We start from the raw sequence: 24120 nt of genomic DNA, 5'->3' as shown, positions 1-24120 counted from the left end.
GCCTCAAAACCGAAGGTAAACAGGGCCACCATTACCAACCACATTGGTGGCCGCTGCTCCAATCAGCGCGCTCCTCTCATTGTGCTCGCACGGTACTGCTTCCATTCGTCACATCCATTGGTGGTCCCCTGCTCCAGTCAGCGCGCTCCTCTCATTGTCCTCGCACGGCGCTGCTTCCATTCGTCACACCCATTGGTAGTCCGCTGCTCCAATCAGCGCGCTCCTCTCATTGTCAGCTCACGGCGCTGCTTCCATTCCTCACACCCATTGGTGGACAGCTGCTCCAATCATCGCGCTCCTCTCATTGTTCTGGCGCAGCGCCTACTTCCATTCGTCACGCCCATTGGTCCTGTCCCGAGTGCCTTCCCGGCGTTCGCGGCGGTTTCTCCTGGTTACCGCAATGGCGGCGATCGGAGTACACATCGGGGCCACGTGCAGCTGTGTGGCCGTTTACAAGGTCGGGGAGGCCGGGCTGTGGGGAGACAGAGACAGAGAGTGGGGGGAGGCCGGTGCCGGGTTCACTCAGCGGCTGGGATCTTTCCCGGGGTGGCCTCGCTGCCTGTTGTCAGGGAGCCCGATTAATTCAATCTCTACCCGTTGTGGTTGGTGTTGCCCATTGGCCGTAGCCACTAACGTCCTGCACGGTATCTGGGGGATGTTTGCTGGCACGGGGGGGGCTGCTTTACAAAGAAACAAACGCAGCCATGTGAACTTTGGGCAAGAGGTTCTATTTCCTCCATTTGCTCTAAAGGCCACAGATTTGGCAGATTGGGTTGTGGTGGGGGGGGGGGGGGGGGGTTGGGATGTTGTTTGGGGGGGGAGGTTTGGGTTGTGGTGGGGGGGGTTTGGGTTGTGGTGGGGGGGTTGGGTTGTGGTGGGGGGGGGTTGGGGTGGGTGTGGTGGGGGGGGGTTGGGATGTGGTGGGGGGGGTTGGGGTGGGTGTGGTGGGGGGGGGTTGGGGTGGGTGTGGTGGGGGGGGGTTGGGGTGGGTGTGGTGGGGGGGGGTTGGGGTGGGTGTGGTGGGGGGGGTTGGGGTGGGTGTGGTGGGGGGGGGTTGGGGTGGGTGTGGTGGGGGGGGGTTGGGGTGGGTGTGGTGGGGGGGGGTTGGGGTGGGTGTGGTGGGGGTGTTGGGGTGGGTGTGGTGGGGGGGGGGTTGGGGTGGGTGTGGTGGGGGGTGGGGATCAGTGATGGGGTTACGTTGCAAGGGCAGTGGGTAGTTCCCCTGAGGAAGGGGTTGGGGGGGAGGAATAGGAAGAGGATGGCAATTTTGAAAGGTAAGGGAACGGTATATGAGCAAAGGAAAAACTTGCACGGTCAGCTAACGTGGGGGCTGGTCAGCAGTTTGGGGGTAGTGGGGTCATCAAGGGATCAGGAGGTGGGTTTCAGGGGCTAGATGAGTTCAGAAAGGAACAAATCTAGGGCTGGGGGTGGTTGGTGGGGGGGGGAAACTGGGATGTTTGGTTTAGTGGGAAAATGGGGTAGCACCAGGGGCAACTGAATAAATAAGTGACAAAGTAGCCCCTGGGCACTGCACTGAAATCTGTGTCATGGTGCATGCTCAAATCTGGGAGTGGGACTTGGACCTCGTGTTGGGTTGTGACAGTGCTACCGTGAATCAAGCTAACACGTTTTAATTTTTTGGCAACCATAAGGGCCTTCATAATTGTGATTTGATTTTTTAAAATCAGCATTTGTAGCATGTCATTCTTATTTGCATCAGATGTTGAACTGCTTCTGGTGTTAATTATGGTAACAGCTTGTGTTCCTTTTGTTAGAAAGTATCTCTATATAAAAGATATTAAAATTTAATAATAATAATATTCAATTTTCTATCAATATTAGGGCAGGGCACATTTAAAACATTAATTTTACATATTTGAGTATGTTTCAGAAAAATATAGTTTTTTTTTTCAAAAGTGAAATACTGCACATGCTGGCAACTTTTAAAAAGGGAAAATGCTGGAAATACTCAGGGCAGGCAGCATCCATTGAGAGAGAAACAGAATTAACGTTTCAGGTTGATAAACTTGCACCAGAACTGGAAAAAGTTAGGAAAGTAACAGGTTTTAAGCAAGTACAGAGGCAGAGGAAAGGAAGACCATGATAAGGTGGGAGGCAAGAAAGTGTAAATGACAAAAGGGATAATGGTGCAAAGCAAAACAGAATGGTAATGGGACAATTTTTTTTTAAAAAAACAACAAAAGATGGGTCTAGCGGAGATGTGACTGGTAATAGCAGAATCGTTACCAACAGGTGTTTCTGCAAAAGTGGAGGCAGTAGTTATCTGAAATTGCTGAACTCAGTGTTCAGTGCAGAAGGCTATAAAGTGCTTAATCAAAAGATGTTCCTTGAGCTTCCATTGAGCTTTAGGAGGCCAAGGACCAAGAGAGTCAGAGTGGGACTAAGGTGGAGAATTAAAATGGCAGGTGACCAAGTGCTCATGGCTGTGTTTGTGGATTGACTGGAGATGTACAGCAAAACAATCAGCAATCTGTGATTGATCGTCTCAATGTAAAGGAGATGAGACTGTGAGTAACTTATACAGTGTGCTAAATTGAAAGAAGTACCAGTAAATCGCTTTTACCTGGAAGGAGTTTTTGGGCCCTGGGCTGTGGTGTGGTGGGGGTAGGGGCAGGGGGGTGTGGAGAAATTGAAGGACAGCTGCTGTGTGAAAGGGAGGGTGAGATAGAGGACACAGTCCTTCTGAATACTGAGAGGGTTGGGAAATTTATGTTTGGTGATGGCATCGTGCTGGAGATGGCAGTGAATGATCCACTAAATTTGAAGGATGGTGGGTTGGAAGGTGAGGGCAATGGGAACCTTCTCTCGGGAGGTATGAGAGCAGAAGTGCAGGAAATAGAATGGACATGGTTGAGGGCAGTGTTAACTATCTTGGAGGGAATCCTCAGTTGAAGGATAGGGAAGATCTGAAGGAAGCATTAGTTATAGAAGGCTGCATTCTTGGAACAGATGCGATGGAAAGGGAAAAACTGGGAGAATAGAATCCTTGTATGAAGCTGGTTGGGAGGAATTGTAGACAAGGTAATTTTGAGCTTGGGCTCCTTTTCTTGCCTCTGTACGTGAACCCTGTTCCATACTTTTTTCCCAGCTATCTTGAAAGATCATCGACCTGAAATGTTAATGTTGCTTCTGTCTCCACAGGTGCTCCCTGACCTGTTGAGTATTTCCAATATTTTCTATATCTTGAGACTGCATGATGTCTTAAGTTACCAAACAGTTTTTAAATATCTCAGAATTCATCTGAAATGCTTTTTAAGTTGTTAAGGTGAAGAATATTAGTGCTGGGTTGTGGAGTACATTCCCAGAATCCTATTTCATAGCCAGTTCATGCACTCTTGGGTCCAGAAAGTGCACAGCTATAGCACATCCCTCCCACACTAGAACGAATAGTTTTCCCTGGCAATCCAGTGGCATAATTAATGAAGCTGTTGGTTTGAACTTTGGCCTCTTGTTTCCGAAGAACTAGCTTCTTTTATGTGGAACTTTTATAATCTACAGAGAGTGGAGATTCCCATATCCATCTGTCCAGGTAGTGGTGATCTGGCTAAGGGCAGGTTCTCTACTTCTTTCTCCACACCTTGTGGTCTTCCGCTTCCCTTTTCAGTTGTTCATCAGAGCCTCCGATTTTCAATTTCAAGTTGCCTTACATCATCATTATTCTCTTTCTCCCTATTGGTCTACATCCCTCTAATCTGCCTTCACTCATCCCCTGCAGCAAGTTCTCATACTTTAGAGTATGGTCAATCCAACCTTGTTGTCTTGATGATATTCGCTAACAATCTTTCCTCCTCCACCTTGCTGAGAATTTCTTCATTGCTCTTGTGTCCTCTCCAACTTACCCGTTCTATCCTTCTCCAGAACCTCATTTCACGACTTTCTAGTCTTTGGGTGTCTGCTTTTCTTCAGCTCCACGTTTCAGCCCCATACAATAAGACGCTCCAAATCACAGTCTTGATAACCCTTTTCTTAAGATCTCTACTCATTCTATGCTGAGCAATTCTTTATGTTTTGAGAAAGCATTCTTTACCATTGCTATTCTAGTTGTGATTTCTTTCTGGCTGTAACCATCTTCTGACAAGATGCTTCCCAGGTACTTAAATTATGACTCCAGCTGTTGACCATTTATTTTGATCTTGGCTTTCCCATCATTATTTCTTCCAATTTTCATCTTTTACATTAATTTTCATTCTGTCAACTTTCACCACTTCATTCATTTTATCCATTAGATCTTCTGCTGTGCAGCCACTAGGGCCTGGTCATCTGCAAACCTCTCGACATTCACCAATTGACCTACTTCAACTCCTTTCCGTACCTTATCTAGTGCTTCTTTTAATCATGGCTTTTGCATTGATGTTAAAGAACAATGGTGATTGTAGACAGCCACGATTACTAAATACTGTCCAGATTGTAGTAATCTGTCCCATGTCCAGAGCTACACTTATTCTTTTATTTCTTTTATCTCTCCAATCAATTTGGATTGTCTTTGTCACTTTCAACAGATTTTCCAGGACTCAATCTGGAAAATCCCCGTATCCGGCACACGTCCGGTCCCGAGCTTCCTGGATGCAGGGTCCGGTACCTGTATTCGCCATCTTCTTCAATGGGGCCTTAGTTTTCCTCAAACTTTTCTAGCTATTCTCCTTTCGTGTACATCTTGCACAAGTTAACCAATTTTTTTGTTGCTCTCCCTGTCTCAGTCCGTTTATTATTATGCAATGGTTCTATCGCATTCTTCTGTTTCTCCTGTCCTTTTATTTTCTAGCTCTAAACGTTTCACACTCCAGAAGATCCGGTCCTAAATCATCCTGTGAAATGTCGTTGTCTTTCCCAGGTTCTAGTTCTGTTGACTTACCATCTTGTCATACAGGTCTTCGATTTACTCTTTCTATCTATTCTTTACTTCGGGTTCTGTAAGCAGAATATCATCTTGACTATCTTTGTGTTTGCTTACTTCTCCTTCCTCTAGTCACCTCCTTTATTTTCTCATAGAAAATCGGTCCAGGTTGGATTTATAATATGTCATAGCGTATTGGAAATTTCACCAGCCCATTGCACCATAGTTTTCAAATGAAAGAAAGACTTTATTTGCATATAGACTTTAAAAAGACTTTAAATGCATTTAAATAGCATCTTTCACAATCATAGGATGCCTCAATGCACTTTGCAGGTCAATGAATTACTTTTGAAGTGTATTCAGTTATAACTATCTCTATTGAGGATTATATTAAGGGTCAAGAATGTAGAGTTTTGGTTTCAGTTTAAGGTAAATTGGGGGTTGCTTACTTTTGGTTTGGTTTAGCATGCTTGTGTGTGTTTATAAACCATGCTTGAACTTTTGACCCAGCTGAGAGGCTTTTAGATGCAAGAAAGCCTTGAGGTTTCTATAGAGAAAATTGCTGAGGGTGGAGCTATGCTCTGAAAGGAAAACTAGTGGGTTTTGTTTATTTTTGTTTAGGGATAAAAGTGTAAGAGAAGCGGACCTATTATGTTTAACAAGGGAACTCAGTTCTCTATGTTTAGAGAGGAAAAGAGGGAGCTCTAGAGAATTGCGTAGGACCAATTAGCTCTAAAGAGAGGAGGGGTCCAGCTACGGAATAGACGCCAAGGGAGTGCCTGTGTGTTTGGTGGGTCGTGGCGTGTGACTGCCAGCAAAGCCTATACTTGGACCAGGAGGTTGTATTGGTAGGGATGTACCTTAGAGCTAAGCTGTGACCTGTGCAGCCAGACGCAGGGAAAGAGGAACTGCCTCCCAGACTATGCATATGTTTAAAAACCTATCGGAGTGAAAGCCACAGTAAAACGGTTAAGCTGGGCTAGGTCTGTTGGATTGAGTTTAAAGTGGTAACTCATTGTTTAGAGTCATTACCTTATTTTCTTGGTGTACCTATTTAGTTATTATTGCTTGTTTGTTTTGTCCAAGTTTGTATAGTAAAGATTCTTTTGATGTTTCAGTTTCATCTTGGAGCCCTGCTGCTTATTTCCTTACCTTTTGTTCTTCCACACATTGTTATTTAAATGATTTTTGGCCTACCGAGCCAGGTCCTAACAAGTATCAGGCTTGTCCAATATTCTCATAACTGGGATCATAACAAGTCACTGTCATAATACTAAAAATGCGACAGCAATTTTCACACAGCACGCTCTAACAAACAGAAATGTGCTAATGGCTGGGTAGTTGGTTTTGTGATGTTGATTGAGGGACAAATCTTGGCCAGAACACTGGGGAGAATTCCCTGCTTTCCTTCAAAATAGTGGCACAGGATTTTTTTACATCTACCCGAGATGCAGACATCTCATCTGAAAAGGACACTTCTGACAGTGCAGCACTCCCCTCCAGTAACGCACTGGATTGTTAACCTCAAAATTTGTGCTGGAGTGGGGCTGGAACCTACAACTTTCTGACTCAAAGGCAAGAACGCCACTAACAGCCATGGCTGGCACAAAAATGTTGAAAGTTGGTTTGATAATCCACTGCACCGTCCAGTTAGTTAGATATCCTTTGAATACAGTTTTGTTCACAGCTTGTAGCAAGTAGTAACGATGTTTTTAATGTATTTTTCCTGTAATGTGAAACTTGAATTCATTTCCACCTAGGATGGCCGAGCGGATGTTGTAGCAAATGATGCCGGTGACCGTGTTACCCCAGCAGTTATTGCTTATGGAGAAAATGAGAAGGTAATTGAAACCATTTTATATCTTTGACATTGTACACATCGTTGAATTATGAGAGTCTCATTATTTGCTTTATTTATTAGATTGTTGGCTTGGCAGCAAAACAAGGTAGAATCAGAAATGCTTCAAACACTATCGTGAAAGTGAAACAGATTCTTGGCAGACGGTAAGTGCTGAAATCTTTGCAACCAGTCCTACGTAAATGTATCTTTACTTGCCTCAGTAGAAGTTGCTGTTCAGATGTTTGTTCCCCAAGTTGTAACAGGGGAGATATCAAATATTTGGTCATTTTGGATGATTATAGTAAAATGCAAGGATTGTACATTGTGCTTTTTCTGAGGAGGTTATTTTTGTTTGTAATGAGGCGGTATTTCAGTGAATATGAAGATAATGTTTAATTGATTGCAATTTTATAAATATTTTGTGCAAAATCTTTCACTTTGGAATGCAATTCTATAATTTTTCGCCAAAGCCTTTGATATTTGCACAATTGAATTCAAAGTCTATTTCAGAATTCACAAACCTTTGTAAGAATTCCAGTAATTTATATTTGGATGTGTGTTCACGTAACAACCCCAACTAAATTACCAGAAAATTTTTACACAGCATAACTAAGCTGCATTAGTTTTTAACTTTTTTTGCAATTATCATCAATTCTCCAGAGGGCTTGTGGCACCTGGGACACCCGTATTAGTACTGGAGGGGGTTATACAGTTGGGATGGACTGCATCTGAACCTGACTGGGCTCAAACTTAAGGCAGAAAGTATCGATAGGACAGGAGAAAGGATTTTAAAATGAATAATAGTGGGGGGAGATGGAATGGGTGGAAACATTCTTAACCTAAAGATAAGAAAAAAGAGGGATTAAGATCAAAGGACAAACTAGAAGAAGTGATAAAGGTAAGATGTTCCAGGAATAGAGAAGATTATGAAAAGTAGTAAAATACCTGCTTTAAAATAAAGCATGTGTGATGAAAAATTAGAATCTATTGCCTGACAAAAAGTGTGATAAATTTAGTGTAGGTTTGATGTTGGGACAGTGGAAATACTTTAGGTAAATCTAAGGAACAGGAAAGAATTGAAGTCTTTGCTGGAAGTTGTCTACAGATCTAACAGTAGTAATGCAGTGAGGGATGTAAAGTAGAGAATTTGGGGTGAGATTTTGTTTCATTCCTGATACGTGGCCTGGTTTATGTTTTTAGTCCTGTGCAGAATTCCTTCCAGTTAGAAGGCCACACAAGTGGGCTGAAATCTAATAAAAATAAATTATTTGTCTCTCTGGTAGATGTTTTATATACATGTTGTAATCGGGGCACATGTAATAACAGCGTTTTTGAAAGAGCGCAAGTATTTTGCAATTTTATACATTTACGTTCTTTTAATTAAATTTTGTCCTTCCATTTTCAAAGTTGTTTCTAACTTTTTGCTAGTTTTGATGATCCTCAAGTTCAGAAGCATGTGGCTGAAAGTAAATGTTCTGTAAGTATTGACATAAAGATGGCTATGGCCTGTTTTAGGAAGTTATTTGCACGCTCTTTTAAGCTCGCTTTCTTAAAAGCAAAACCTGAAAATCATTGTAACTTGGTCCTAGAGCACTGGCTAATTCTTCTTCATTCTTGTCATTCAGCTTGAACGCTGATGAAGAGAGATCATCAATGTGAGTGCAAAAATGCACTTCTAAGATTAACCTGCTCATGAAAACAAACGTCTTGATAACATCTAACACCAAAGCTTTGAAAGATGTTTTTCTTGCCTTACTATTGAGTGCTGTAAAAAATAAATAAATAGCTACAGGACAGCAGTGAGGTACTATAACTTAACTTCTGGAAAGCTGTTATAACTTTTTTTAGTGGCTTGTTGAAAATATATTTTGGCCACTAAAAGGTGGCCTTGAATATGTCGGAAATGAAAAAGCATGTAGCATTGTTTTATAAAAATGGAAGATGCTGGAATTTACTCATCAGGTCAGGCAGCATCTGTGGAGAGAAAGAAACCGAGTTAATGTTTCAGGTGTGTGACCTTTCATCAGAACAAACGAGCGCTTTGCTTTAAGGAGGACAAAACAAGCAGTGGTAATAAGGAAAACGTGAGAGCGTTCACTGTTTAGAGTACAGCCAGGCTAGAGTGTTGGTAGGTTCACACTGCAGGGGATATGGCTTTCCCCTTGCAGCACTCTACGGTAGCTTTAGAGCAGTTATACTCGAATGGAAACATTCTGCTTTTTTAATGATTGCATTAAATGTGATACTTCGAGAAAAGCTTGCAATAACAGAAAATACGTGCAAAAGTCGCCCGCCAGTGACTACTTTAATAACAAGTTTTTTTTTTACACCAGTACCTTATCCAAAGGGAAGAGTGAAGGACCAGACTTTCAACCTAACATTACCAGTGTGACCGGGGAAGTCGCGCTTGTTTTGTAGTCTGCGAAACGTACAGGATTTATCATGGAATATCACCCCTTTCGAGTTCTGTGCAACACAATGTTTACGGTTTACAGCTGTTGCAATCGTTTTGTTGCTTAGAATTAATTGTGTTGTGATTGGGTTCAAGCTGAGTTGTCTTTTTAAATGTTTAAACAGGTTATTGATAAGGATGGCAAACCTAGATATGAGATTAATACTGGGGAAGAGGTCAGGATTGTCCCTCCAGAAGAAGTAATGAAGTTGATTTTTGAGAAAATGAAGGGTGAGTGTAACTGTTTTCAGAGGGAAATTATGTGCCTTAAAATTTGATGTATATTAAAAAATGACCAGGCTTCGGTGGGAGGTGTAATTTTGGATTGAATCAGGGATCTACTTTGGCCACCTAGGAGTTTACATTGAGGAGTAGTGGGGTCCTTTACCAAGTGTTAATTATATAATTCTGTGTTTGTGTGAGCTCAAGCTAATACCCTGATCCTAGGAAGTAAGGCTAACACTTGGGAACAGGTAAAATGTTTTAATGAACTAAACCTGCAACATGGCTAGAAACCTAGACAGGCATCGGTATACTGAGCATTGTGATTTTAATCTGAGTTAGCAGAGCAGTTACCAATAACACCAAGACAGTATTCAACTGAATATGGCACCAAAGAGACCTTGTAAAATTCACTGGGGGGGTATGTGGGAACCCAGCTATAGGCTAGAATCATAACTGGCACAAAGGAAGATAAGTGTGGTTGTAAGAAACCACTCACCATCCTGACTTGGGCATCTGTTGCTGTTCTTCACCATCTCTGGAACAGAATCCTGGAATTCCCTATCAGAGCACGATAGTGGGCGCATCATCACCACAAGGACTGCAGTGGTTCATGGAAGTGACTCAAAGCAAATGAGGATGGGAAATATATGCACCCTTGCAAGCATTGCTCACATCCGGAGAATAAAAAGAAAATAAAACGCCCAAAATACAGAAATCTAAACTGTTGTGAAGGGGAACAGTGATGATAGCATTACAGTGAACATTCTAAAAGCTTTTGATCCTGTCATGCCCGTGCCTTCATTCTAAATGACTGAATTAGTCTGGCAGAGTTTTGTGGAGGGGGGGAGGGGGTGGTGGGGGGTGGAATCTTGTATCGTTGTCCATGTGACATTATCAAAATTAATGGACAAAAAATCAAGCAGGTTCAGGTACATTGATCTCTACATCCTACATTCTCCTATCATGTAAAACAAGATTTATACTTATATTAAAAGACCGGGTGGGGGGGTGGGGGAGCGACTTGCGTTCCTATAGCATCAGTCACAACCATGGGATGTCCCAAAGCACTTTACAACCAATGAAGTGGTTTTGAACTGTCGTCATTGTTGTAATGTAGGAAATGCGGCAGCCAATTTGCACACAGCAAGCTCCCACAAACAGCAATGTGATATTGGCCAAATAATCTGTTTTTTGTGATGTTGATTAAGGGATGAGCATTGATAAGGACATGAGGATAACTTCCTTGCTCTTTGAAATAGTGCCATGGGATCTTTTGCATTCACCTCGGTTTAAAGTTTCATTTGAAAGACAGGACCTCCAACACTTCACTGGAGCGTTAGCCTAGATTTTTGCGCTCAAGCCCTGGTTTGGGGCTTGAACTCTCAACTTTCTGTCTCAGTTGACTGTGCTACCAAGTGAGCCGTGGCAGATATTCGTATTCAAGGCTGGAGTAAAGGTATATAAACAGAGGATGGAACCTGTGGTAGCCAGCATGATGGTAATTGTGGGGTGTAGGGTTAATAATGTATATGTTTTGAGGTTAAATAACTTAGTTTTCCACTACTTTAAGTTTTAATTTCTGTTGCTAAATTGAATTTATTTTTGTGTTAACAGAAACAGCACAATCAGCATTGGGATCTGACGTAAATGATGTTGTCATAACTGTCCCACTGGACTTTGGGAAGAACCAGAAAAATGTTCTAAGGTAAGCTAAGTAAAACCTTCCTAAATCTATCCAATTGCAAAAGTTCAAACTGATCCACCTACTTTTCATTGGTCTGTGCATTTAAACACTTGGCCCCTTTTTGTCAGTTCACATCTTTACATTTCATTCATTTTTGATTGTGTGACATTCTTCCAAGTTAAATTAGTGTTTTATTTTCTCCTTGTGTACTCCAGTTAATAGATGGCTAACAATAAATTTTCATCGCTGAAACATCTGTGTCAGAATATTTACTATGTGGCTGTTTGGTGTGTTATACTCTGTTTGTGTAGGCAGGCAGCCCAGGCATCTGGTTTCAATGTGTTACGATTGATTCATGAACCAGCAGCAGCTCTTCTTGCATTTGGAGTTGGACAGGAGGCACCTGCTGAGAAAAGGTAGTTTATTTTAGTATTTTAATGGTTGAAACAGTGAGTGTGACGGTGCAAAAAATTTGAAATTTGCCTTGTCTAAGCTGTACCTGTGTGATCAATAGTTCAGTAGAATGTCATGGAACCTTTATACCTAGTTGTGGTTATATAAATATTTGCATATAATAAATTTGTTCCAGTCTTGTGAATTGAGATGGGACTTTAAGAACAAGGAGTGTTTTTAAAAATTGAAAATCTTACTAGATGATTCATGCACAAATCAAATCTGCTGATTGGGCCTAATAGAGTTGTTCTGTTTAACCTCGTTTATAGTATCTCGTTCATTTTCATAGCTCAAAGCAATACTATCTGCACTCAATATTGCTGATTAAACCCTGCTTAATGTGGGTTTCAGTTGTGTAAACGTGTTTGGAGCAAGCTAAGCAGTGAAATTTGACAGTTTTTGTTTCGTATAATTTTATCTTTTTTTCTATCCATTTATAGTAATGCACTGGTTTACAAACTTGGTGGATCATCACTATCTGTTGCGATAGTAGAGGTAAATAGTGGCATGTACAGAGTCCTTGCCTCTCATACTGATGATAGCATAGGAGGAGAGTGTTTCACAGAAGCCTTGGCACAGTATTTAGCTTCAGAATTTCAGAGGTAAGAGTTTGCACAGTAGAAATACAGAACATGTTGGATCACCTTCAATACTTGCTCCATTTCTGCCAGAGTAAAATTGTAACCCTTTTTTTTTAATAGATCGTTTAGACACGATATAAAGAGCAATGCGAGAGCCATGATGAAGCTTGTTAATAGTGCTGAAGTTGCTAAGCATACATTATCAACTTTGGGAAGTTCAAACTGTTTTGTAGATTCACTTCATGAAGGCTTAGACTTCGATTGCAGTGTGTCCAGGTATGTATATCGTTAGTTGTATAAAGCCAAGAGATGTGTTGGTGTTGAATCTTAGCTATGGCTATAGCATTAGGTCTCTATCTAAAGTCTGGCTTCTAGCCTTTTGGCATCAGACACAGAGACAAAGGGATGAATGACCACCTCCTATATCACTCTATGCTTCTATATTCAAATTCCATTTCCCTTGGCGCCTGTATTTTCTAGTTACATATTTCCTAGGATTACCTCCATTTTGAGGTGGTGAGAAAAAAGGGTCCACTTTATTGAGGTAGCTGGAGTAGTCTGTGCCTCAGTTTCCAAATCCACTATCAGCAGTAAAGCCTGCTGCAACAATTATTCTTCCCACCACTGACCATGCCAGGATGAATCTTCTGGATTCCTTGGATAGCTACAGGATGTGTTTCTTCAACCAGAGAGCGTCTTCCCTCCCGCATACTGCTTCGGTAGCTTGCAAAGAACTCGTGGCTTCTTCTCTCTGCTGACCACACTAACTGCAGTCCTTCTCGTCTATCTCTTTTTCTCCCTCTCTTTTCTGCCCGAAAAGCCTGGAGACTGAAAGTCCATTCGCTGTCAGCACAAATGCCCTTTCCTTTGTTTCCAGGTGTGAGAAGTTTGCAGCTTATTCAGCAAGTCTTTTGACTCTTGTCCCCGTAGCAACCAAACCGCCCAGGCTTGTTGGGCAGAATTCAAATGAGGTCAAATGACCCTCCCTCACGACTGCATTTTACCTTAAATGGATTGTTTAAAACAACAATCTTTTAAAACCTGGCAATCATAAGAATTCCCCCTGGTTATTGACCGTTCTGCCATGGGAAATAGGTCCTTCCTATGCACTCCAGGTGGGCCCTCATAATTTCAAATCCTCCCTCGGCCTGCCCTGTTCCATTGGGCCAATGAAAGAAGATGGTGTTTTCTACTGTTAATTTTTGGCGTGAATATTTTTAGTTGTAGATTTTCTTATTGAAACAGTTTCAATATTTCCTCATTTTGTAACATGAAATCATTTTGGAACTGTTTTAATGGTTAATATTAACAAATTATGACCTTAATGGAAATCCAGTTAACGTTGACTGTCTGATATACCAATTATTCCCTTCATGAGCAACAAATCCTGAAGCTATCTAATCCTCTTGAATTCAAAGTCTTTTGTGAAAAGTGGACTGTTTTTATTTAAGTGTGCATCTTATTTTTAGAGCAAGATTTGAATCTGTATGTTCTGCGTTGTTCAGTCAAAGTGTCCAACCTATTCAGAAGCTTGTGGAAGAAGCAGGACTTTCTGGAAGTGAAATATCAAAGGTTTGTATACAGATGCTGAAATATAAATGTTGACCTAAACCTGTGATTCTCAAAAAAAAAATTTTGTCTGTGGATCAGTTAAGCAGGGCAAAAAATCCCATGGACCACTGACTGGTCCAACCTCACCTACTTTCGCTTGCTACTGCAAAAAGAGAAACAATGGGAGCTTATGGAAATGATAAATATTTCATTGCCTTTTTGCTACTGAAGGTAATAAATTGGTTAGTTTTTAATTTTTTTATTTGTTCACGGGATTTGGGCGTCGCTGGCATATCATAAGTAAATTATTCATGCCAGAAACCGAAATATAGATGTTTCCATATAAGCATTAATATTACAAGGGAACAAGTTTATTTGAAACATTCTAATATGTTTTAAAATCATCAGAATAATCTGATGAGAAGCAATAACAAAAATCTTGCATATAAAACTACATTGTTGTTGCTTGCACTTATGACAATTCGTGCCATGCACATGGGAGCCAATGTGGTTGCATGACATCACGGTGGATGTTAATGCTGTGAAATGGTGCACATTTCCAAAGTAAGTATTCTTTGACAACATAAAGCACACTCAATATAGCATAGAGTAGTTTCAGAGTAACTCTTATTTACTTTGCTCCAACAAATGGCAGAAGAAGCACCCCAATTGTCCCGGCACTCTGTTTTTCAATTACTTTGCCAGTTATTCTTGTGGCCTCTGTGACATTGGTATTCAGGGTAGTTTTTGTTCAAATGCAAGCCTTCACACTGTCAGCAGGTTATTTGATTGCAGGCAAAGCCATTCCAGTCTACTTCCCTATCTGTTAGCCTCAGCTTCGTCAATGAAAACTGGCAACTCGTTTTCAATGGGAGATGGGGGGCGGTGTGGGGGGGGAGAGAGAATAGGCGATTGGGTCTCTGCTTATGTGTTACACTGACCGTGTAGTGGACAATCTATAAATGGCATACCCTTTCTCTTCCCTTCACACCTGTGCCACCCACATCCTATAAAATAATATTAAAAGAAGGCGAGTTATAATGCCTCATGTTTAAAAATAAAGTTCTGATCTATTCATAAACCTCCTCATTTTAGGGCTAGACTTAATAATGACCCCTCCCTACTCAAAAATAGTTAAGGTTAAACCTCATTTAAAACATAGAAATGTCTGTGTTTGCATGCTGCTGTTCTGATGTGGAGGCTTTATCTTTTTTGTTGCATTAACAGGCAGCATTGCAGTATATTACGCATTGAATAATTTGTGCGCAGATGGTTGAGAAAAGATTCTGGAGGAGTGGGAGACGTCGAGAGTTAGCTAATTATACGCACCATCTCTGTTTAGCATTATACTTTATAATGTCAGATGAATTTGTTTAAGTATTGTATTAATTTATTCAAATGTTTTGCTGGTTCAATTAGATTAAAGCTGATTTTCTGATTACAAACATTCAGTTCAAGCACACACTTATTTGACAATTGGGCAATTTTACCCATATTTTTATGTTCTGATTTTGTTTGGGAGAGGCAGACAATCTTTTTTAATTTGTTCAATGGGATGTGGGTGCTGCTGGCTGGTCCAGCATTTATTACCCATCCCTAATTGCCCTTGTTCAGAGGGCATTTACGAGTCAACCACATGGCTGTGGGTCTGGAGTCACATGTGGGCCAGACCAGGTCAGGATGGCAGATTTCCTTCCCTAATGGACATTAGTGAACCAAATGTTTATGACAATCAGCAATGATTTCATGGTCATCATCAGATTTTTATTGAATTCAAATTCCACCATCTGCCGTGGTGGGATTCAAACCCCGGTCCCCAGAGCATTACCCTGGGTCTCTGGATTACTAGCCCAGTGACAATACCACTATGCCACCACCACCTCAGTCTGAGGCAGAATATTTGTCTCAAAAATTTAGGATCTATTAATGACAGTCTATTCTCCTTTAATTCTGTCCCATAATAAACCAGATGTTTCTTTGGAACTCTTGAGAACCAGAAACTTCATTTTATTTATTAGAATAGGTTAGTCTGTTCTAATTCCTCAAGTGTTTAAGATATATTTTCTTTCCTTTTTAGGTTGTTCTTTGTGGGGGCTCTGCTCGCATTCCAAAGTTGCAGCAGATGATTCGAGATCTGTTCCCAGATGTTGATTTGTTAAACTCCATCCCCACAGATGAAGTGATAGCTGTTGGTGCAGCTATCGAGGCTGCGTTACTGTTGGGAAAGGAGAACAATTCATTAGAGGAAGTTTCTGTCATTGTGGAGTGCTCTGCACGAAACATTGTTGCTAAGGTATTAAAATCTGATTTCTGATTCTAGAAAGATAAAAATAATCTTACTTATCCAGGTCATCTTGATATGTTTTCATTTGCAGTATCTAATTCTCTAAATCACATATTTGTGCAACCTATAGCAGGCAATCAATGATTTACCATAAGCGTTTATTAAAACCAGTGCGTCATGGACTGTATTTACTCCAGTTGCCCTTTGATTTGTTAACTGTGCTACCACTCATGTTTAATTAACAATAATGAAGATCCATGATATCTATATTTCATCCAACGTGGGGCTTAATGCTATGTAGAAGTGTCTGTTGCAAATTACTAAAATTCTGGCTTGTCAAAGTAGAATAAGATTGTGCTCAATGCTTTTATTAAGAATATTGTCCTGTATTGTTTTTTGTGGGGAAGTTGAAAATTGTCCTCTCCACCTGTTAATAAAATATCAAGATGTAGAGATATTTTGCTTTGTAAGTTATTCTATTGTAGTGTCTTCGTTTATGCGGTAACATCTTCGTTGACACTTTATAGGTAGTCCCTTGCATATTATTTTATCCTATTTTTTTTTATAGGAGAGTAATGAGTCCGGATCTGACACATACAAGGTAGTGTTTCCGTCAGGTACTCCACTACCAGCGAGAAAACACCATGCGTTTCAGGCGCCAGGAAATGTTTCCTCTGTCTGCCTTGAGCTGTTTGAGTCTGGCATTAAAGGATGTGAACAAGAAAGAAACAAATTGGCACAGGTCCGTTTTTGTTTTTCAGTCTTGACTGCAATAACACTCTACCCCAGAGGGCTGTGGATGCTCAGTCGTTGAATATGCTGTAGGCTGGGATAAAATTCTTGGAATGTAAGGGAATCTAGGAATATGGGGATTGGGCAAGAAAGTGGATTTAAGGTTGAAGATTAGCCATGATCTTATTGAATGGTGGAGCAGGCTTGAGTAGACTAATCTGAAAATCTGTTTGCTTCCATAAGTGTAGAAATTGGAAGGGAGAGAGGGGGTGGTAGAAAACTCTCAAAAGACTTTGTTTAAAAAATACCCTCTGTCTTGTGTTGGGTATATTTCCACATGTGCTGACAAGTCTCCTGAAGGGACCATTCTCCATGTATGACCCTAGGCAGCTAGCATTGGCAAACTGTTTGATTTTTGCATGGCATCATAACCAATCCTCACCTTGTCCTTATCCTTTAGTCGAACAAGAGCCATTGGATAGTGAGTGGAAGTACTGGCTGTTTGTTGTTTTTTACCCTTTCCCCAGTAACCATCAGGCCAGTTGGAATCCCCAAATGTTAAGCTCTGCGATGAGCTAAGTTAGAACTTGGGATTTTTCTGGTCTATGCCACACTAGAAAAGTGGACTTAACCACTAAACCAGCAAAGATTGCTGAGATGCATTTGTCAAGGGATTTTGGGAAGTTTGTGCTCCTTGCAATTCCCCCTCCCATCCCCCTGTGGGATAGGGGGCTTGCACTAGAACCTGGTCATTACCCTGTATATATAGCTGCCAGCAACCATACAAATCTAACTGATATCAAGGTTAACAAAAAATGAAACTAACTTATTAATATTCAATAATTTGCTCAATTGATTAATTCCTCACCATTATGTCTAATATAATGGTGATTTTTATTTAGGAAAAATGGGTATATGATTTTGTTACACAGTGCAGGGAGAAAGGCTTCCAGTACAAGGTTAACACTGAAGCTAAGTGAATTTTGGTGTGACTGTTGTAGCTAAAACTCACATTAATAACATGACAGATGCATGGTTTTATGCCACTAGGGGATGCTAGTACAGTTTTGGAATGCTGTAGGTTTTGATCACTTTATTCCTGTCATTCCGTTGATCCAGTATTGGGCATCTGTGACCAACTTTGTTTCCATATGTTGTTTACTCATGTTTATTTTCTGTGATTTGCGATGTAGTGGTGAGTTCTTATTCTCAACTGGATCAGCAAAGGTGGGTGTGGAGTGAGGCTAAGGTGCTCTGTAAAGGAAATTGCAATCTGTTTGTCCAGTGAAGTATACACCCTGTGTGCAGGTCTTCTGCTTTACTTATTGCCCTATAATGATACATGTTAGAGAAAAACTTAAACGAAAGAAACCATACCTGGAGAAGCATTTTTTTTAAATACAGGTGCACTAGTGGTCAAGACACCTTGTTTCCTGATTCGGCTGAACTTCAGAAACCCACCAAAAAAGCTTCAATCTTTTAAAACCAAGCTGGGAAAAAAAGTATCAAAACATATTGGCATCAGAAAAATGTATTGATAAAAAAAATCCATAATGCACAAAATAAGCAAATAGAGAGAGACTTTTAAAAGCACTTTAACTAGTAAACGTTATACAGTGGTGCCTGTGGATTTTACATTCTATGTATGTTTTGTTGAAGAAGTTGATTCTGTCATTTTTATCTGACATTATTGGAGAGTAAAAACAAAAAACTACTGCGGATGCTGGAAATCCAAAACAGAAACAGAATTACCTGGAAAAACTCAGCAGGTCTGGCAGCTACGGTGGAGAAGAAAAGAGTCGACGTTTCGAGTGAAGGGTCGTGAGGACTCGAAACGTCGACTCTTTTCTTCTCCACCGATGCTGCCAGACTTGCTGAGTTTTTCCAGGTAATTCTGTTTTTATTATTGGAGAGTAGCTGTTTGGTACTTATGTTTTCCACCTTCCTTACCCAGCCAACATTTATTTCCATTACTATAATCCCCACTATCCCGGTATATTAAAGAGGATGCAGCATAAAGAAAGGAAACCCAGGTGACTCTTGGCCATGTTTGTGTTCTGTGTTTGGTCTTACTACTAGAACTAGATGTCAACCTTTGGATGACCTTGAGATAAAATCAGATTTCACCTTGTAAGTTGGATATAGAGAGCGAGGAGTGCAACGTGTTTAATAGTTTTATTTTGATAAGATGAATGGTTAGAACACTCCATTCTACCCACTTCATAGTTGTTGCTTCATTTTGTTTTATTGACTAGATTATTCTCAAAGATTTACAACTGAAGGAAGGCAGCAACCATGACATTTTATCTGTTCTCACCATGAAAAGGTATGTGTTTCAAAATTTATTTTCAGGGGGAATTGGGAGCGATGTATGGGGATTTCCAAAGGTATGTTTTGATCTTTAACAGATGTTCCACAGCCATCAATTGCCTTTTGATATATTTTCTCTTTTTCTTCCCAGTCCCCAGGGTTTTTTTTCTCATGTGCGTGGCTAGTGACTGTTCAGAGGCATTCAAGTATGAAGTCTGAGCTTAATATTGTTTCTCTGACCATGACTGTACTCTTTACAGCAAGATTCCCTGTTCTGCAATTTAAGAAAAAGAACCTTTGCTGATTTTGTTTCTTTTTGCTTACCCCTGTCTAGGTGCCATGTTCAGTTGTAGCTAAATGATGCCTGGGCTGAGAATTGCTGACTCAATACAGATCAGTGAGCAAACCTGGATTTTCCTGGTTACTATGATTAAATCTGCACCAGCCCTCAGACACTTGGCCACCTCGGAGCGCATTGACCTGAGAGAAATGGTCATGTGTGACTCAATAGGGTAGATGCAGGAAGGATGCTTCCCCTTGCTACGGTGTCTAGAACCAGGAAGCACAGTCTCAAAATAAAGGCAGGCCATTTAGGACTGAGATGAGGAGAAATTTCTTCACTGAGGGTGATGAATATTTGGAATGCTCTGCCCCAAAGGGCTGTGGAGGCTCAGTCATTGTGCATACTGAAGACAGAGATTGATAGATTTTTATACATTAAGGATGTTAAAAGATATGGGGGGTAGTGAGGCAGATAATCAGCCCAGATCAGAGCAGGCCTGAAGGGCCGAATGGCCTACTCCTGCTATTTCCTTTGAGATAACACTGTGACTGTTAAAAGTGAGTGAAAAGTCTGGAGTTGCTTTGAGAGGAAAATTTGAACTGAGTTTAAAGTGAGCTAATGCAGCAAGTTTTAATGCAAAGATACACAATTGTATATGGCACACTTACCTCTTCCATCAATACAACTGAGTTCCAAATGATGAAAATCATTAACTCGATTACTCGGCAGTGGAACAAGCTGTACTTGGCCCCAAGGTTGGAGTCTGTGTGCCTACATACTACGGTGAATGGGATCAGCCCCTCTGTTTCAAAGGATAGAAAAGGAGGGTCACTTGATTTGATGGCAGATCACAAAGCTCACAAGTGCCTCGCAATGTTGTCAGTTTATCTGTAACTTGGATTGTTGGTTTTGGAATGACATTCCAATGACATGGCATTCATCCATTTGAGTGTTAAAATGCATGAGCAACCTGAGGCCACTGTGCCAGTTCTCACACCACTTGGCGCCACTAAACTGGAGTACCTGCAGAAGAAAACCTCGTTAAATAACTGTTTAACCAAACAATAAAAGTGGCCAATTTAATGATTGCATAAAAATTTAATTGGAGGCACGTTTTGTTGAAGATCAATTTGAATTAAAGAAACCAATCTCAGTGTTGATGGAATTGACTTTGGTTTGAAACAGTCACAGCTCCAGAGTTTGTCTCACTATATGATCAAGACATTGTTGGTCAGTAAAAATCTTTTAGCTACCTCCCCAACCATTGAGGGTCACAGTGATGGTGCATTTTTTGCCCAGATGCCAGAAGGAGATGGTCTTTTCCGTAGCGCAGTTCAGTTTCTAGCTGGTCATTAATCAATTAAATCCATGTGGAGGGTTTATGATTAGGGCAAACGTTGGCTGGCGGGTCTGTGCTCCTGTCAGCTTGCTGCATAAAATGACAGATGAGTTATTTGGGCACTGCTCCAAGGCATTTATACTTTCTCTTTAATCTTACTCTGCTTGTGACTTGAAAGAGTTAAATGACTGATCCAGTGCGCAGTTAGTAACCTGTCATTGCATTGAACTCCTAATTTCTCACTAAGTGTATATTATTGTTATAAATGTATGTCTGTGGGTTATACAGAATACATTAAGCCCTATTTGCATATTTACCACATTTGCTGCTTCACTGAGCTATAATAATGAAGCAAGAAAACGAATGGCACAAAGAACTGAACCCTGTTCCCCTGCTCCTCTATTCAGCTCCATCAATAGGTTAATAACGCTGATTACATCTTTTAACAGAAGTAGGTCACTAATTTTTGCATCATAGAGTGGATGAGAAGGGCCTATTTACTTCAGCAGAGAGGTCAGTGACTAGGAGGCATAGATTTAAAGTGGTTGGTAGAAAGATTAGGAGGGAGATGAGGAAACTTTTTTCAGAGTTCTGGGGGTCTGGAACTCTCTGCTTGAAAGGGTAGTACAAGCAGAAACCCTCAACTCGTTTAAAAGGTGCCTGGATATGCACCTCGAGTGCTGTACCTGCAGGGCTACGGATCAATTGGTGTAAAGTGGGATTAGGGCGGCTTGTTTTTTGGCCAGCACAGACAAGATGGGCTAAGTGGCCTCTTTCTGTGCTGTAAACTTTCTATCATCCAATTATAAACAGCCTTCAGAAAGAGTTTGATTTTTCAAGGCAAGATGGCTTGAAATTAGCCTGAAATTAGTAAATAGTCATAAAACCCATGAAAGTCTGCTAGATATAACCAGTTTCCCTCCACCTGTGACCATCATCATATCATCACAGCTCTGGTTCAGGTTGGTAACTGTCTGTCTGAATATTGAAAGTCAGCTTAATTTTCGAATTTGACACTCATTCAATAACTTTTCTTCTTTAAAGGGATGGATCACTGCACGTCACTTGCACAGAACAAGGAACAGGAATTTCAGAGGCAGTCACCATAGATGCTGCATCATAGATAATTGATGAGGAAAGAACTATTGTAAGCTGAAGATCCATATTGTTGAAAGACCCGCCTTATTAAAACTACTCCTCCAGACAAGCATTCATTTTCCTTGAGTAATAAGGAAATTCCACCAACTGTATAATGTGTTCCACTCTTGGGCCTGATTAAATGTTCATCTGTTTGTTTTTATTTTATCAAAGAAAATCTAGACTAAGGATTGAATATTGATCCTACTTTGAAAGCACTGATACTGGTTTGATATTGTCTCTCACAAACAAAAGCAAAATACTGCGACTGCTGGAAATACTCAGGTCAGGCAGTGTCCATGGGGAAAGTAACAGAGTTAACACTTCAGCTCATTGACTTTTTGTCTTGATATGGTTAACAAGCTTATCTTAACTGTTTATTGGCCTAAATATAAAATCAGCCCTTTTTTTTTAAAAGAAAAAGTGTTTTCTTTTTGAGTTCAGGACGTGTCTGAAATACTTTGGCAACCAAAAAACGATTATCCCAGGAATAAGTCCAAGGATCATGATATGTGAAGTGTTCAGGCAAACTTGCTAATCCTTTCATTCACTTAATTAGAAATATGTCAAGACATTTGAAAAAGATGAGTATAGGATATGAAATATCTGAGTTTCTAACACTTGTAATGCTGTCTATACTGTATATTTTTGTTTCCATTATAGCTACATTAATAAACTATACTTTGTAACTATCAGCCTCCGATACTTCTGGTATGGATTTGTAATACTGGTATAAATGCATTTGTATTTTTATGATTATTTGGTAGCACAGAACTTGAGCATTGCTGAAAAAAATACTTTTTTTTGTCTATAAAGCTTTTCATCTTGCACTCATCAGAACAATTCGCAAGAATACCAAATGCAAAGGAAACAATTTGTACTGCTAGAGAGGAGCATGCTGATTAGCTGGCAAGTGGACTCTGATTGGCAGAGGTGTTGCCATGGTGAATGCACCAGTTGATAGTACAAGACCATTAACTGTCAAGCATTGTTTGGAATCTAAACCCATCTGGTTGACTAATGTCCTTTAGGAAAGAAATCTGCCATCTTTACCTGGTCTGGCCTGCATATGACTCTTAAATGCCCTAGCAGGCCACTCAGTTCAAGGGCAATTAGGAATCGGCAACAAATGCTGGCCTTGCCAGTGACACCCACATGTCATGAAAGAATGAAGAAAAAAAAGGATCTTGTGAATCAATTGGGCATCTGCTTCTGATGTGTTGATAATAGAGCAGACCTTCATGGAGGTTTATTTATAAAAAAAATCCACTTCAGACAGCCAAGGATTGAATTGAGGGGAAGTTTACAAGTTAAATATAAAAACACACAAAATGATAGAACAGAGTGAAATAACATACTGATCATTAGATTAGGGCTTAGTTATCAGGGTTCAAAGTTTAATACTCAGAGTTTGTATGGCATGTGCTATTCTTAAATCTTGTTTTGAATTCCGTAGCTGCTGAGAAATCTGTCTGTAGGTAACAAGTAGTGGAGTTTGGCAGTGACCTCCCTACAGAATGGCGGAGTTGATCACATCTATTCTTGAGTATCTCCAGACTGCAATCGTGTAAGACCTCTGAGTTACTCTGGTAATTTAGGGACAAGAATTACCCTTTTCTGAACATCTTTCACTTGCTCTGCATTGCTGCTTTGTGATTGCGCTCAATCACATAGGTGCCCTGTTTTCCAATCCAGGGCACATCAAAGATGTGAAAATGGTTACAAGATCATCGCTTGAATGAAGGAATGGTATTTCAGCTTTCAAAACAACATGGGGCCAGTCGTGTTCTTTCCTGTGATCGTCGCCAGCTGCAGAGAAGTTGACAGTGGCATTTGTCGCTTCAAATGTGTTGGTGACATGACTGTTATTGAAAAGCATAGCATCTGCACTGAATTGCACATGCTGGTATTCCTGATCCATGGAGAACAGAATGTGCCTTCACCCCGATAAGTGTGTGATTGTTGACGTCTGCTTTGCACAAAACAAACCAGCCCCTCCCAGTCTATCACTGGCATCACATTCCATCATTAACACTGTCAAACTGCTGGGTGTTTTTTTTTATATTCTTTCATGGGATGAGTGTGTCACTGGTAAGGCTAGCACTTCTTGCCCGTCCCTTATTGCTCTTCAACTGAGTGGCTTGCCACACCATTTCAAAGGAGTCAACCACAGTACCAAGAGCCTGGAGTCACATGTTGGCCAGGCCATGTAATAATGGCAGATTTCCTTGTCTAAAAGGCAATGAACCAGATGGTTTTTACAACAATTGATGATAGTTTCACGGTCATCATTACTGAGACCAGATTTATTATATGAATTTAAAATCTACCAGCTGCTGTGGTGGGATTTGAACCCATGTTCCTAGGTCATTAGCCTGGACCTCAGGATTACTG

At 40.7% G+C, this 24120-nt stretch overlaps 2 protein-coding genes across 2 annotated transcripts in view; one reads left to right on the top strand and one right to left on the bottom strand.

The window, feature by feature from the left end:
- The window catches only part of cdnf (cerebral dopamine neurotrophic factor), a 17019-nt gene extending 16967 nt beyond the window's left edge, over positions 1-52 (bottom strand). The window contains exon 1 of the mRNA XM_078552921.1: positions 3-52. The gene's annotated coding sequence lies outside the window, so the exon portion shown is untranslated. The remainder of the gene's footprint in view (positions 1-2) is intronic.
- Positions 53-343: 291 nt separating this feature from the next.
- hspa14 (heat shock protein 14) lies at positions 344-22421 on the top strand. Its single transcript, XM_078552918.1, has 14 exons — positions 344-457; positions 6616-6696; positions 6777-6859; positions 8124-8172; positions 9273-9378; positions 10987-11077; positions 11368-11472; positions 11950-12111; positions 12211-12366; positions 13560-13662; positions 15719-15934; positions 16494-16667; positions 18913-18983; positions 21634-22421. The coding sequence occupies exons 1-14, from the start codon at positions 401-403 to the stop codon at positions 21710-21712; spliced, it is 1533 nt and encodes a 510-aa protein (XP_078409044.1). The 5' UTR covers positions 344-400; the 3' UTR covers positions 21713-22421.
- Positions 22422-24120: the final 1699 nt, after the last annotated feature.

The sequence above is a fragment of the Cetorhinus maximus genome, chromosome 12 (assembly GCF_964194155.1).
Source record: "Cetorhinus maximus chromosome 12, sCetMax3.hap1.1, whole genome shotgun sequence".
Lineage (NCBI taxonomy): Eukaryota > Metazoa > Chordata > Chondrichthyes > Lamniformes > Cetorhinidae > Cetorhinus > Cetorhinus maximus.
The sequence above is the reverse complement of the archived record's forward strand: the minus strand, read 5'-3'. Positions and strand labels throughout refer to the sequence as shown.